At 52.2% G+C, this 14,690-nt stretch overlaps 1 protein-coding gene across 1 annotated transcript in view; it reads left to right on the top strand.

Annotated features, from left to right (window-relative positions):
- LOC140686647 (serine/threonine-protein kinase Nek10-like) overlaps nucleotides 1-14,690 on the top strand; it is a 133,941-nt gene that overhangs the window by 27,106 nt on the left and 92,145 nt on the right. Inside the window, 1 exon segment of the mRNA XM_072940850.1 lies at nucleotides 13,948-14,191. Within this exon segment, the coding sequence (XP_072796951.1) occupies nucleotides 13,948-14,191 (244 nt within the window).

The raw sequence follows: 14,690 nt of genomic DNA, 5'->3' as shown, positions 1-14,690 counted from the left end.
TGGTCCTAGAGTTGAATCTTGGTTAGTGGTGAATGAAAATTCCCCTTAAAATTTTAAATACAGTGATACAAACTTTTAAAAATAATTAAATATTAGTTAATTCATTAAACACTATAGCAGTTATTTACCTCTAAGCCTGTTTCTGTGGCAGTATTGCAATGATTCACTCTCTTTATTGATTTCCTCTTTATCAGAGTCCTTGAGAGGCCCCTGTCAGCACTGTCAATATCATCAGCATCATCATGAAACTGATTCCTCTGGAAGATTCTAGGAAAATAAGGATGGATTGGGATACATGTAGGTGTGAGTGTGTGCATATACAATAAGAACAGTTGTCAGACATTAGATGCATTATATCCATTCCATTTAGAGAAAAATGTGGCCATGAAATCCTCATGTGGTGAAGGAAGGAAGTGGTGGGAACAGGATGGTCAATGGAAAGGAGGAGGAAGTGAGCAAATCTGGGAGCATAGATCCTCGTTTAGGAGATCACACTGGTGAGAATGAGGAGAGTGTGGTGGCAGAATAATGTGTCCTCCCACCCCCAGCAATGTAGCCACCTGTGACATGTTACTGCACATGGCAAAAGGGATGACAGATATTTTAGGACAAAAATATTAAAGGATTTCTGTCTTCTAAATTGTCTACTAGTTAGCCTTATAAAACCATGATACATTATTAAAGATTAGTGCTGGGCAACAAATAAGCAGGAGTCATATAATCCCACCAGACATAGTGAATGTGGAAAGACTAAGAAAGAAAAAACAAAAGCCATTTGTAAGTGTCTTGAACCTTAAATTGCTCATGAGAGGAAACGTTACCCCAGGTGAGTGTCACAGCCACATACATAATACCTCAGTGGGGTGAGACAAGGGGATCCTGAGATGAGGTGAGTAGCCTGGATTGTCCAGGTGAGCCCAGTGTAATCACAGGGGTACTTAAAAGTGGAGGACATTTCCCAGCTGAGTTTAGGGTCAGAGGGAGGTATAGCCACGGAGCAACGTTCAGAAAGGCTGCTGGCCGTGAAGATGGAGGAAGTCATGGGGCACAAGCTAAGAAAGGTGGGTGACCTCTGGAAACTGGAAAAAAAAAAAACAACAAGGAAACATTCTCTTCTAGACCCTCCAGAAAGCAGGCACACTGCTGGTACCTTGAATTTAGCCCAGTGGGAACTGTGTTGGATCTCTGACCTCCACAGCCATAAGGTGATAAATCCATGCTGGTTTAACTCTTTAAGTTTCTGGAAATTTGTCACAGTAGTAATAGAAAAGTAACATAGGGAGGGGTTGTGTAAGGGATTAAAGGTCTGGGATGTGGTGTGGAGAGGATTCTGACATTTACACCTAAAAAACCACCAGATGAGGTGGTAAGGTGTCATCTTCAAACCAAATTTTAGGGAGAACTACGTGGCAGGGCTGTTAAGCAGACTGGAGTGAGGAGAGCATTGGAGTAAAGAAATCAATGAAGCCTCTAGCAGGAAAATAAGGAGTAAAATGTCACAGGGCTTCAGTGGTAGTGGATGTAGGAAAGGAAATGGGTAGAGGGATATAAGCATTACTTTGAAATTAGCTACAGGTTCGATGACCGCATGTTGGGGAGAGTTAGCCGATGTGTAGACTGAATGCATCCCCTCTAAATCCATATGTTGAAATCCCATCTCCCAGTGTGCCGGTGTGGGGAGGTGGGGCCTTTGGGAGGGGATTAGGATAAAATGAGGTCATGAGAGTTGAGCTCTCATGAATGGGATTTGTGCCCTTATAAGTGTCCCAGAGAGCTCACCTCTCTCTGTTCCTCAGCCTCCAAAACTGGAAGAACATGCTGGTTGTTTAAGCCGCCTGACCCATAGTAATTAGTTACAGCATCCCAGACTGATGAAGACAGTGGAGAATGCCTCTGAGCTTGGAACTGATTGCCTGGAGAATGCTGGAACCCAGGGAAGTGGGCAGCACAGACGTTTACTCATTTAATCCTGCCAGCACAGTAGGAGATATAGTCTACATATTCCTCACTACTTAAAAGGTAAGGAAAAAGAGGCACAAATAATAACAATGACAACAACAACAACAACAACAACAACAATAATTTGTCCAAGATTCACACAGAACCCCCTGGAGGCAGAGTGAGAATTTATACACATGCAGGCTGGCCCCAGAGCCCCTGCTCATAACTACTAAATCAGATCACCTTGCTTATGTGGATCAGTTTTTTTCAACTGTGATATGAGGGTACTGTGTCCAGTAACTTATAATTTCAAAATATCTCACTGTAAGGGAATCATTAGTCACAGGCATTACAAACCACAAAAAAGCTAGACATACAAAAAAAAGACTCATTAGGGCAAGATAAACAATAATGTTTTTAAACATTATACCTGCTGAGCCTTTGCAATAAAATGTTTATTTATAATTCTGTCTGGCTACAGAATAACATCATAATCCTGCATGAGGCTGGTGGCTCCCATGGTGGACAGCACAGGCCTAGAGAATTTAAATGACTTGCCCATCATCGCCCAGAAAGCTTGAGGTGGGATCAGAGCTACAGTCTGGGACTTTAACTTCCTATCCAACAAGTCCCTCATGGAGGCTTAGAAGCTTCTCCTTTGGTGCCCAGCTGTCTATCCGTACTTATGACATCTTGTCAGGTGTCCCAGCCTGCTCCCGAACATCAGCCAGAACCCACTTCTGTTCTTTTCTGGCCAGGTGATACCTTCCAGCAACTTCCATTACCTTCTTGGCATCAGTTCTTACCTGGAAGTGTAGTGGATAGAGATGGAAATGGGTCATGACAGGTTTTTCATAAATATAGCAGGAGTGGTCAAGAGAAGAGAACGTCAGGAAGAAAGACCAGTGGAAGCAAGTCATTAAATACATCAAATGGATACATTCAATGTATGTTTGTGTTACCGAGTCCAAACTCATTCTGCTTGCTGCATGATAGGCCAGTAAGTCAGGAGACCAGGTTTTGAGGCAAGGAATAGTGACTTTATTCATAAAGCCAGGTGAATAAAGAAGACGGTGGGCTAATGTCCTGGAGAACAATCTATCTCAAGTCAAAATTCAGGCCCATTTTATATTAGAAAGGGGCAGGCGGTGTGCATGTTTGTTGCAGAATTCTTGGTGTAGGAGTTCCTTGTTGTTAGAATCCTTTGTTCTTGCAGGTCTCCACCTGGGTCAGATCCCAGTAAACCTCCAACAAAACAAATGTTATTTTCCATTCTGCAACTTCTCTTTATATGAATGGAAAAGTGTTAATATCCTTAAAGGTCAGAGACTTGAGAACAGGCTTTCCTGTATATTACAGGCTCTACACAACATTGTATTACAAAAAGCACAGAATCAACAAGACTAAGCCTAGAAAACAGGGCACAGGGTTAAAGTAAAAGGAACATATCTACCATGGAGTCAGATTTGTTCTTTTCTATTAAAAGAGCAGAAACTTCTTGAGGATGTTTATTTGAATTATAATTTTCTAATTCTTTTGAACTCTTGCTCACTTCCATTTCATTTGCTTCTGTTGAATTGCTCATGGCTTCTGTACACTTCAGTATAATTTACTGTGATCCCAGAAATGTCCAGCCTTTGTCTGTGTTTGTGATGCTTCCATTTCCCATTTGTTGCTCTGATTACTTTTAATTTTATATTTATTTTCTGTACTTTGCCAACTCTTCTCTATTCCTGTAGGCTTTCAATGTATTTCATAAACTCTTCTTTATCTTTCTTGTTCTTTTGTTTTGTAGAAAAATGAATGCTTTAAGTCATGTTTCCCATAACACAATAAACAACAACTTTCAGCATTCTTGAAAAGCTATTATGCTATCTAGAGTGTTCCATTATCTGAAATTTTATTTTTCCCTTTTATCCTTTTAAATTGGAGGCAATTCACAAACACTGTTGTGGATGATGGGCGGAGGATTTTGGTCCGATGGGACAGTCGGGGCTGGGCTGGCATCGGGGTCTTCTGCCCGGGACTTGGCAGTCGCCCCTCTGCTCTACTCCGGGTGCCGAGCTCTCCGGTTCTGAAACAATATCTAGGCAAGATGAGAGAAAGGGAGACAGGTACATGAGAAGCAAGATCTTCCACATCGCCTTGCAACCCCCATGCCAGCACCCCTGTTCTGACAGACTCCGGGTAAAAACACTGCCTTCGGCTAGGCCTTGACCCGGGGTGATGTGACCTTTGCCGGTCCCCAGGTCCTTGCAAAATGAGGGGCAAAGTCAGGGCCACACTGAAAGCCTGGCTTCCATGAGAGATCCCTCGCCAAATGGCTAGAATGTTGGGACCCCTCCCAGGCTGTCCGGCACCTCCTCTGCACCGTCCCCTTCAGGAAATGGATGCCTTCAGGTCAGGCACCTGAGTGAATGCCTATGGGGAAACTTACCCACCCCATCCCTCTCGCCAACACCCAATGACCCACCCACACATCCAAAACCATCTGAAGTGCCTACGTATATCCAGCACCAGCGTGGGAGGAAAACGGCCCTCCCGCCTTGGGACAAACCGTCTTCCACCTGCTGAGACCTTACCTGGATCCGAGGTTCGGGAAGTCCCGTTTGACGAGCCAATTCTTCCCTGGTTGCAATGCCAGGAAAGCGGTCCCTCTCAAAGGCTTGCACGAGGATCCTTGTTTGAGAGGGTGAGATGAATGTGCGCTTTCTCCCGGCCTCTTTTGGGCGGCGACATAAAGGAGCGCAAACAAAGAAGAGAGGACAATGAAGCCCACTTCACATTCAGTGCACACAAAATCTGCCATATGTAGGAAATGGCACATCAGATAGATAGGTAGGTAGATAGAGAGATAGATAGATAAATAGATGATAGGTACAGAGAGAGAGACAGACAGATTGAGAGATACATAGGTATAGATTTACATAGATAGATGACAGATCGATAGATAGAATATAAATAGTTACATAGATCATCTATACACATATATTTTTATATACATATATCTATCTCGATGTCTATAGTGTATTATGATGTGTATGTATAAGTATACACAGGCACAATGCATTCCCCCACCCACACAGACACATCCACACAGACACACCCACACAGACACACACAAACACACACATACACACTCACACACATTCACGGATTCCATTTTTAATTTTAATAATTCACTTTTAAAAATTTATTTATTGCTTGACTGTTTGTTTGCTTGTTTCTCTAGTTTGCTGTTTGGTTGTTTTCCCAGAATGGTTTCTGGAGTGTTCTGAAGCCCTGATGGGCCAATGTTGGAACAAAGCTTGCTAAAGGACCAAAGGAGCCCGAGAAAAACATTTGTGCGTTGATAAAGAAGGGAATTCTGCACTTCAGACAGTTTCAGGACTAGATGATTTAAAGCCTTCCTGGCTATGCAAGACCCCACCTTCCACACAGGGTCACGATGCTACTGATCAAAGCACCAGCAGGGCAAGGGCCAGGTAGTCTTGTTTCCTCTCCTAAGGCTTCTCTGCTGACTCCTTGTCACCCACGTTCAGAGATGAATCTGTCTCCAGGAACCCTTCTGGGAAAATGCCTTTGGAAAGCCAGGGACTCACCTTGAGTCAGAGCCTGAGGCTCGAGCACATGATGCGATTGCCTGTCTGGTAACACGTTCTCCGATGGTGGACGGTTCTGCCTTAGGCATCTTCTTCATTGGTTTTGGAACCAAACCTAAGTAGAAGGAGAAAAACCCTTGTCACTCAAATGCTTAGGGATAGATCTCAAGAGCTATCACAGTGATTCACAACAGAACAAACAGACAAGCCAAGAATGGACAAACTGTAGACTCCATGTGCCCCCAGGGGAAGGATTTAGCCCCCAAAGGGACTGAACTTGCCACAGATTATGGCTTTCACCTCGGAAGAACTGCACAGGATTCCAGAAAACACAATCCGCACGGAAGAAAATCAGCATTTCCCCTGCCATCCTCCCTCTGGAATCCAGAGACTAAAACCCGTGAGGCAGGAGGCAGTGTTTCCCTTACCAAAGTCAGTCTGAGGGAGCTTGCTAATATTCTCTGTCTCTCCCCTCCTCTCACTTTCCCTCATTTCCTCCCCCGACCCACTCTCCCTGATCATCTCTCTCTCTCTATCCGTTTCTTTCTCCCTCTGGTTAGCTCTCTGTCTCTCTTGACATTTTCCATTCTTGTCAAACCTGCCACGGTCCCTGTTGGCCTGGTAGCCTCACTCTCCGCTCCTATCAGTCTACCTGTTTATGCCTGTTTGTCTCTTCCTTTCTCTCAGTCCCTGTCTCTGACCCTGTGTCCATTTCTCTCTCTTGTTTCTCTCACTTGCTCCCTCTGAGTCTTTGTGCCTCCTTTTTGGCCATGCTCAGTGCCCGGGGAATGTTCCTCTGTTCTCCCTTCTAGCCCCATGGACAGCACCCTTTCCTAACACACCACGCATAGGTGAGTGCTCTTGTCCAAAATTCACTGAATGCGGGCGACCCCCTGAAAAGCCCATGCTGCCTGGAAATGACTCCTTGCCAGGGAGCTCTTAGGAGCACAAGGTCCTGCCACTTCCAGGTCTGGAGGCTCTTAGGTACCCGATCCCCACCTTTGAAATCTGTGTCACTGTCTTCAACTGTGAAGCCACATGTTGCCTTCCTCGTTCCCCAAGAAACAAGTGCAGAGTTAGGTGTGGATGGAGTGGAGTGGAGTGGAGTGGCGTGGAGAAGGGTAGGGTGCAGCGGAGTGAGGTCAAGTGAGGTCGGGTGAGGTTTAGGGGAGGGCAGGGTGGCGGGGGTTGGGGTTGGGGTTGGTGAAGGTGTGGCCATTGGGGTGGGTATGGGTGTCGGTGAGGGTGTGGGCGTGTTTGTTTGCATTTTTAGGCATCTCTGATGGGGCTGGGTGGGCAGTTTGTTGAACCTGCCAGTCAGTTCAGTAAGGGAAGCCTGCACGTGTTAGTGCCCCTTGAAATGTCGCAGGCACTGTGCTCCTGCTCCTGCGGTCCTCCCCTTTCAGGACTCCTCTCCCAGCTGACCAGACAGGACGCCTTGAGCAGCGGTAGTGCCTCGGGGGTGAGCCACAAAGGACCGAACTCCCTGGCACGAGCAGCCTCATGCACCCTCGTTCCCTGGGCTTGGATTCCTGCCCACCCGTTGGCATAGGACCCAGGGCCACTCAGCTCCCCCTGGCCCTGTTCTCCCAAGGGACAGCCATTCCTTCTCGGGAGCGGAGTCCAGGCTTGCCTCAAGCACCCAGACCAGGAGCACCAAGGGGAGGAGACGGGTCCTCTCCCTAGCGTGCCCTCCACCACCAAGTGTCTGTAGCCAATTGCATATTGGGCTCGGAAGCCACGTTCAAACCCTGCAGCACAGACGCTCATTAGAGGACCCCCCTTTTCCTGATGCTGGCTGGCTAACCTTCGGGTCCCTCCCAATGCACGAGAGACAAATCCAAGTTAAGCTTCGGCAGCCAGCTTCACGACCAGGAAGTTGGAACCCACACGGCTCGGGCAGGGGGCGTCGGGACACGGACCCCGAGAGAGGAAGAATCCAGAGACTGAGATTTATCTGAATTCTGCTTTCAGGAATGCCCTGGTCTCGGGCTATGCTTTCATGGGCCTTGATGCCAGGGTAGGGGTTCTGTTGAAAGAGGGCTTGCAGAGCGTCCTTTTGACTGAGCTTTAGAACCAGCCTCCTTCTCCGCTGTCCACCTGTGCATGGGCCTGCCAAAGGCAACAGGGGGAAACTTCTGAGGGGGGATCCGTTGAGCCGCACCAACGGTTGTGCCGGGTGGTGATGGATGGGGCCATACCAGCCTGCATTTTGTGTCCGGGAGTCCGGGGGGAGTAGACCCAAGTGCAGAGATGAAAGTCCATTTCTATCTAACGGAAACACACGCAAAGCCCTGCTGAAGGGGAGACCCTGGGCCTTACATCTAGACCTTGTAGCAAAGATGAGATGGTTCATGCTCTTGGTTTCTACCCCCAACTCAGCGGCAGCCCACAGAGCTAGGAACCAACCAGCTGAGAAGGCCTAAGACAACAAGCTCACGTTCCAAATGGGTGGAAGATGTTTCCACCCATGGGACGGGGCCGCCTGCTGCCAGCCGTGTAATGTCTGGATGGCCCCTGGCAGGATGGACCTCGAACTTTAGGCCAGCTAGAAGAGCCCGCCTTGCGGCTCCTCACACATCCATGGCACACCTGCTTGAACTACCTGAAAATCAAGCCAAGCACGGCCACATGTGGGTAGGTTGTGTCGGATAGCCACATTGCGGCCCTCGTGCCCCGACCCTGATTCTGACGGTGCCCGCGCTGGGACACCACAGAGGAGGAGCACCCCATCCTGGACGTCAACGTGTCATGTGGACTGGCTGCGTACATGCAATTCTTTCTCTGTGGAAAGCTTGGTGTGATGGAGCCCTGTCCTAGTGGACACTTGTTTTTGTGATGCAGAGGAATAGGACTGTGCTTGTTTCACACGTTCTGTGGAAAGCCCGACGTGGTATCGGGCACGTCCCGGGCTTCGGGACGACTTGGAATTCCTGAAGTGTATTCAAACTCTAGAACATCAGCCCTCCTGAGAAAGGAATTCCCTGCTAGCCGCTGTCAGATGCCAAACTAGGGTGTCAAGGTGTCTGCCTGGAAGGACGCAAGGCATGGCTTGCGCACCGCAAGCGACGCTTCCTTCACGAGCACCCTTTCCGCTTGCCTGCTCCAGAGAGTTTTCTTCGGACAGAAGTCATGGAGCACACGGTAGCCTGGCCAGGGGGTCTTCCCCTTCAGAAAGCACCATCCCCACAAGTGCCTCCAGCCGCCCCTGCCCCCAGGCCCCACTCCCTACTTTGGAGTGGAGTGGGAGGCAATTCAAGGGCTTCTGGGATCAGTGCCTCCCGAGCCCTAGTGTGGAGTTTGGTGGCAAGGGAACCTATGCTCCTGCCGTGCTTCTTGGGAATTCTGCGTGTGGACTATTTCCTGGGACAGCAGAGTAATGGACCCTTTCCCATGGAACTCAAGCCGAGAGAGAGCTGCTAAACCACCATGAGAATGAACCAGCGACACCAACTGAAATGTCCAAACGTGGTCCATTAGAAATTCGTTTCCTGCAGTCGGAAGACTTGGACAACGGATGCAGCTTTCTGTGCAGCTTTTCGTCAGTACTTGTGAGAGAGGAGCTGTGGGTGGGCCACAGGGCTACCGCTCCCATGTCCATTTCAACGGGGCCACAGAGATTAATGAAAGGAAAAACAAAACTACCTCAGCCACTCTCAATCATTTGGCCCAATGGCTTCCTTAAACACAGCCCAGCCAAAGCCTTCCCTGCAGCCTCAGGGGGCCATTTCTCCCCTCGTCCATACCCCTGAGAGGGCAGGAAAAAATTTCAGATGAGCCAGCAGGAGAGCCCAGGTGCTGATGTCTACTTACCCTTGGACGTGCGTGAGTCATCCATGGCCGGAGAAACACCCGTCCGGCACAGAGGCTGCTGGGCAAATGCTGAGTTCCCGGGAGCACGGGCCTTATCAAGGGATCGGGCACGCCCCGCTCCTATTTATGGAAATCGCTGCCTCGGTACCCCTGCCCCCCCTTCCACCTTGAGAACGTTGAAGTGTTCCCATTTCCCATGTTTCCACGTTAGGGGACTTGGACTAAAAGGCCAATCCAGAGGCCAGCAAGGACCTTTTTTTGGAAGCCTGGCATCCTCCGTTCCCCGGGCTGAATGGACTCCAGGGCTCTCTGGTTTTCACACGTTTTCCCGTTCCACACAGTGTTTGCTCTCCCTGGCGTTCCACGGCCCTGGCTTCTTGGTGACAAGGCTTGGTCCCACTCTTATTTCCAGTGTGGAGGGACTAGCTTCCCGGTGCCTACTTCCCAATTCTGTCGGCATCTCCTGGACCTCATTGCATTCCAGGCCTGAGGCATTTCCTTGACTGGAGGCTGAGGTCCCGCTCATTCCAATAGGAAGGCTGAATGCGCCGACGGACACAGGATTCGACACACGGGTCATGCTCTTTGGTCACAAACTTGGGAAACTTTTCCAGCTGTCATGTGAAGCCCGCCCCCTTCCTCACGGGCCAGGGAGTGCCAGAAGACAGGGGCAGACACCACTACCACACAAGCTGGGCCACATGAGGTGTCTTCGACGTGCGAGGCTTGTCCTGGGCGAATCCAACATGGCTAGTTGCCCCTCCAGTCTGCCAGCATCTTCAAAGCCTTTCCAGGGAGGCCTGATGAGGGTCCGGTCCCCTAAAGTCCATCCAGGCCAAAACGTGGCAGCTACACCCGGCTAAGTCCAAGCAGTTCCTTGGCAAGACTGTCTCCCAGGGAAGCCAGGCCCAGTGCACCTTCCAACAGTGGGTGGGGGAGGGGAGAAGAGGGGGAGCGGTGGGGGAAGAGCGGGAGGGGGAGGGGAGCGGGGAGCAGCCCTCAGTCGCCTGGGGCCATCGCTCAGATCAACCCAGGTCAGAAGCTCTCCAGGAGCCCCAAGGACACATGCCCAAGGGCATCGGGTGTTCAGCCCTCGGGAATCCGGCCCACACAAACGGACGGAATGCATTTCTCAGCGAACTCCCCAGCCGAAGCCTCCAAACGGGAAGCAAGGCCAAATAGATTGATGGTGAAAAGACATGGAACCAGGCTACCTGCAGACCATCATTCCTTCTCTGGACGGCGAGAGTCGGGGAAAGTCAGGTAAGAAACCAGAGCTGAAAAGGAGGGCCCGGCACCAGCACTTGGGAGAAGAGACAGACAACTCAAATCACGTTGGGGAGTGCAACGGTAGCCCTTCCTCAGCCAAGATGGGCCCAGTAGGACAGAGATGGGAAGCGAGGGTGTGTTTTCAAAAATCGAATACCTGGGCAGGAGAAGAAGGAAGGGAGGGGTAGGGGAGGGGGCAGGGGATGGGGAGGGGTGGGGGAAGGAGAGTGGAGGACAAGCAGGAGTAGGGGGAGGAAGAGAAGGAGAAGGGGAATTCCAAAGCTTCCTAGAGAATGGTGGCAGAGCTGTGTTAGGAAGGAATATTTGGCTGGAACATACAAACCCATCTGACATTTGAGCTGAGCCTAGGCCCTAGACCCTTGAAACATGGAAACCCCAAACACATAATGGGCCGTCTTTAGTGTACTCTTTTGCCACCCTTGTTCATGAGACTCAGCCATGTGCACTGAGATGGAGACTGCGAGCTTCTTCAGCAACAGTTGGGGATGAGTCTAATTCAACCAGCACTTGGTTCAAACGATGCTTGTGTGTGTGGGTGTGTGTGTGCTGTAAGTATTTGTGGCCAAGAGAGCATAAGAAAGGGAGAGAGAGAGAGAGAGAGAGAGAGAGAGAGAGAACAAGAGAGATGCAGAAGGAGACACGCAATTGAGGGAGGTAGGGATGGAGGGCGTGAGCGAGAGAGAGAGATTGATTGCCTGCCTGATATCCCCAGCACCTTGGTTAATTGGAGCCCTGCTGACAATAATGTGGCTATAATCTGGGAACCAAGAGAAGTGCTAGGAGTGTTGAGTAACGGTGCTCCCCTCTACTGGCCCTAATAGAAGCTCTCTTGCTCTCAGAATTCCTGTGACGGTGGTTCATTGTTGTAGGAATTCCAAGAGAATCTAGTTTGCAAGTAGAAGCTGGATTCTTATCAAGGGCCCCCGACCCTCTTCCCATTCATTCCCAGGCAACGGGGGACATGGTGAATCTCTGAGGAGTGGCATGGATGCTGGGGCCCAGTCTACAAAGGGACCAAAACAGAGCCAAAGACTTTGCGTTGAGTTCAAAGCCAGGTTTATTGGATCAAGGAAATGTCAGAGAGAACCCGCAAGTCGACCTCTAAGGCAAGAGGACTTGGGCCATTCTCTTGCTGGTTGGCATGCTAGCATCCCTTCCGACATCAGGGAGGATGCCCCTGCTAGTGCCCGTGCGTCCTGAGAGCGCCCGGGGAGCACGGCAGGGCTGAGGGAGGCCTCGCAGTGGCGCCGGCAGTCTGGGCGCCTTGCCCTTGCTGCCGAACCCTAGGAGTGTGTCTGGCTCCTCGTCCTTTGTTCTCAGCCGTGGCTCGGCATCCCAGGGAAAGACGCGTGAATTGGGCTCGACCAAAGGCTTTCCTGAGGCCCTGGTGAGCCTGGCAGCATGTCCAGGAGGGCCTGGAATTCGTCATCACTGAGGGGTTCTTCCAGGGTTGGCCAGAGTCCCTCTTCCGGGGTGCCGTCGCTCAGGAAAGGTTGTGCCTTTTCCAGAAGGCTGGCGTCTGACAAGAGTTCATCTAAGAGGCTCCCTGAGCCTGTGGCGCCTGAGGGCTGGGGCTGCGGGTGGAGCGGAGGAGACGTGAGTTGATCCGATGGGGCCTGCTGCTGCCACAGGTGTGTCTCGGCCTGTTCGGGCTGCAGAATTGCCGCGTGGGGGCTGCGCGGCTGAGCCGGATGCTGCCCGGTCTGTGGAGGACCGCTGCGGGGGACAGGCTGAGGGGGTGCTGCCGCGCCAGGGTGCAGGCTGTGGTGCGGGCAGGGCCCTCCGTGGGCAGAGGGCGTGAGTGCCGCGTGCACGGGTGCGAGACCCCCTCCTGGACTCGGCCCTGCTCTGGTGCCCCTTGGGTCTGTTCCCGGATGTGAAGGGTTCTCAACTCCCTACCAAGCCGGGGTAGGCTGGAGCACCAGGAGCATGAGTGGCTGGCCCACCCAGCCACCAGGGGGCGCACAAGGCACAAAGAAGCTGGGGGACAGAGGAGGGGCTGCCGCGGCAAGGGACCGAAAGCTGTCCAGTGGATCATTTGGAGGCAAGTGATGAGCGCCGTGGTGGATGTTGGGCGGGGGCCTTTGGTCCGATGGGACAGTCGGGGCTGGTCTGGCATCGGGGTCTTCTGCCCGGGCCTTGGCAGGCGCCCAACTGCTCTGCTCCGGGTGCCGAGCTCTCCGGTTCTGAAACCATATCTAGGCAAGATGAGAGAAACGGAGACTGGTATATCAGAAGCAATATCTTTCAAGTCGCCTTGCAACCCCCATGCCAGCACCCCTTGTCTGACAGGCTCCGGGGAAATACACTGCCTTTGGCTAGGCCTTGTCCCAGGCTGATGTGACCTTTGCCGGTCCCCAGGTCCTTTCAACATGAGGGGCAAAGTGAGGGCAACACTGGAAGCCTGGCTTCCATGAGAGATCCCTCGCCAACTGGCTAGACTGTCGGGACCCTTCCCAGGCTGTCCAGCACCTCCTCTGCCCCATCCCCTTCAGGAAATGGATGCCTTCAGGTCAGGCACCTGAGTGAATTCGTATAGTTAAATTTAAAATCCCACATTCCTCACCCCTCACCCCTCAATGAACACTCACACATCCAAAATCTTCATAAGTGCCTGGGAATCTGAACTCCGAGTCTGGGAAATGTAAAATGTCCAAGGGAGAAGCAGGGAGAACAGTGAAGTATTGTCCAAGAAAGATGAGAGCATGTTAGTTGGGGTGAGAATGAAAGGTTCTAGACATGGGCCAGCATATGCTATGATGAAGGCTAGGCAAATTGGGGGGGAAGGGGAGTTCTGGGAAACAGCATTGGTCCTTTTCCCTGCTGTGCTCCTGTCCATCACTGATGGCTCCTCTTATCTATATGAATGGGTCGTTTCCCCTGCTCTGACACCGTGGGCTCTAGGCCAGCTCCGAAGGGCGGAGACTGGAACACCCACACCCCTCAGCCTGGATCTCAGGTCCTACCCAGTCCTGGGGAACACAGATATCTCACCAAATGCTGTCGCTACAGGGCGAGCTGTTCTTGAGAAAAAGGCTCATGTTAGGAAGAACTCTTAGGCAAGAATGCAAATCAGGGCGGATACCAGTTCGCACACGTGTCTTGGCCCTGAGCGCGCAACCCCGCCCCCTGGCCGAAGGAGCCGCTCCCCTTGCACGCAGCCCGTCCCTGCCCCCGTGCCCTCCTCGGCCACGCCCTTGGCCCGAGCGCCGGCCCGCCCCTTTATCAGGCAGGCAGGCAGGCAGGAGGCAGTCGTTCCCAGCAGCCCGGGGCTCATCTGAGCGCCGTTGTCCCTCCTCAGCCTGCCAGCGGCAGTGGCTGCACAGGCAGCGGCGCGGTCCCTTTAGCAGGCGCAGCTTGAGCCGAGTGACAGCCGCGGAGGGGCCAGCCAAGAGCGTTGGCGGCGCCGGTGGCGTCGGCGTCGGTTTCCACGGAGGCGGCATCGGTGGTTGCGGTGGTAGCGGCGGCGGCGGCGGCGAAGCGACGGTGATGGAGGCGGAGGGGGACACGGTCTCCGACATGGTCCGCGCGGGCAGGCGTGCGACGTGGGGCCGCCCTAGAGCAACCTCATGTACATCGGGGAAGGATCCTGAGGCATGATGTCGTGATTGTCCGCACCCCGTGTGCCGGCCGTGCACCCCCGCGTAGCTTCCCACCCGACCTAGGTGTTCGCAGCCGCGGCCTTGGCCTAGGACCCTCGACCCTGATTCCAGCGCAGACCCCATCCCCGCCAAGCTGACCCGTCTTCTGCGCACCAGGAGTCTGGGGCAGGGCCTGGCCGCTCTTGCTGGGGCCTTGCTCCCGCAGCTTCCAGGTCGGCCCTCGCTCTGCGCGGGGAGTCGGGGAGGGGCTCAGGTCGTGGGAGCCGCGCCCCCGTGGGGCCCTTCGTGACCCCCAGGAAGGGAACTTGAGCCACCGCCCCAGGGTGCACCCCTCGCGGCCTTCCCTAGACCACCCCGAGTGAAGCCGCCAATTCCTTCAGATGTTCAAGGCGGTTGCGGCCATCGTAAGGAAATTGGTTGTCAGAGGCATGTGTGTAGAAAC

The sequence above is a fragment of the Vicugna pacos genome, chromosome 17, assembly GCF_048564905.1.
Source record: "Vicugna pacos chromosome 17, VicPac4, whole genome shotgun sequence".
Classification (NCBI taxonomy): domain Eukaryota; kingdom Metazoa; phylum Chordata; class Mammalia; order Artiodactyla; family Camelidae; genus Vicugna; species Vicugna pacos.
This window is presented reverse-complemented; position numbering and strand designations above follow the sequence as displayed.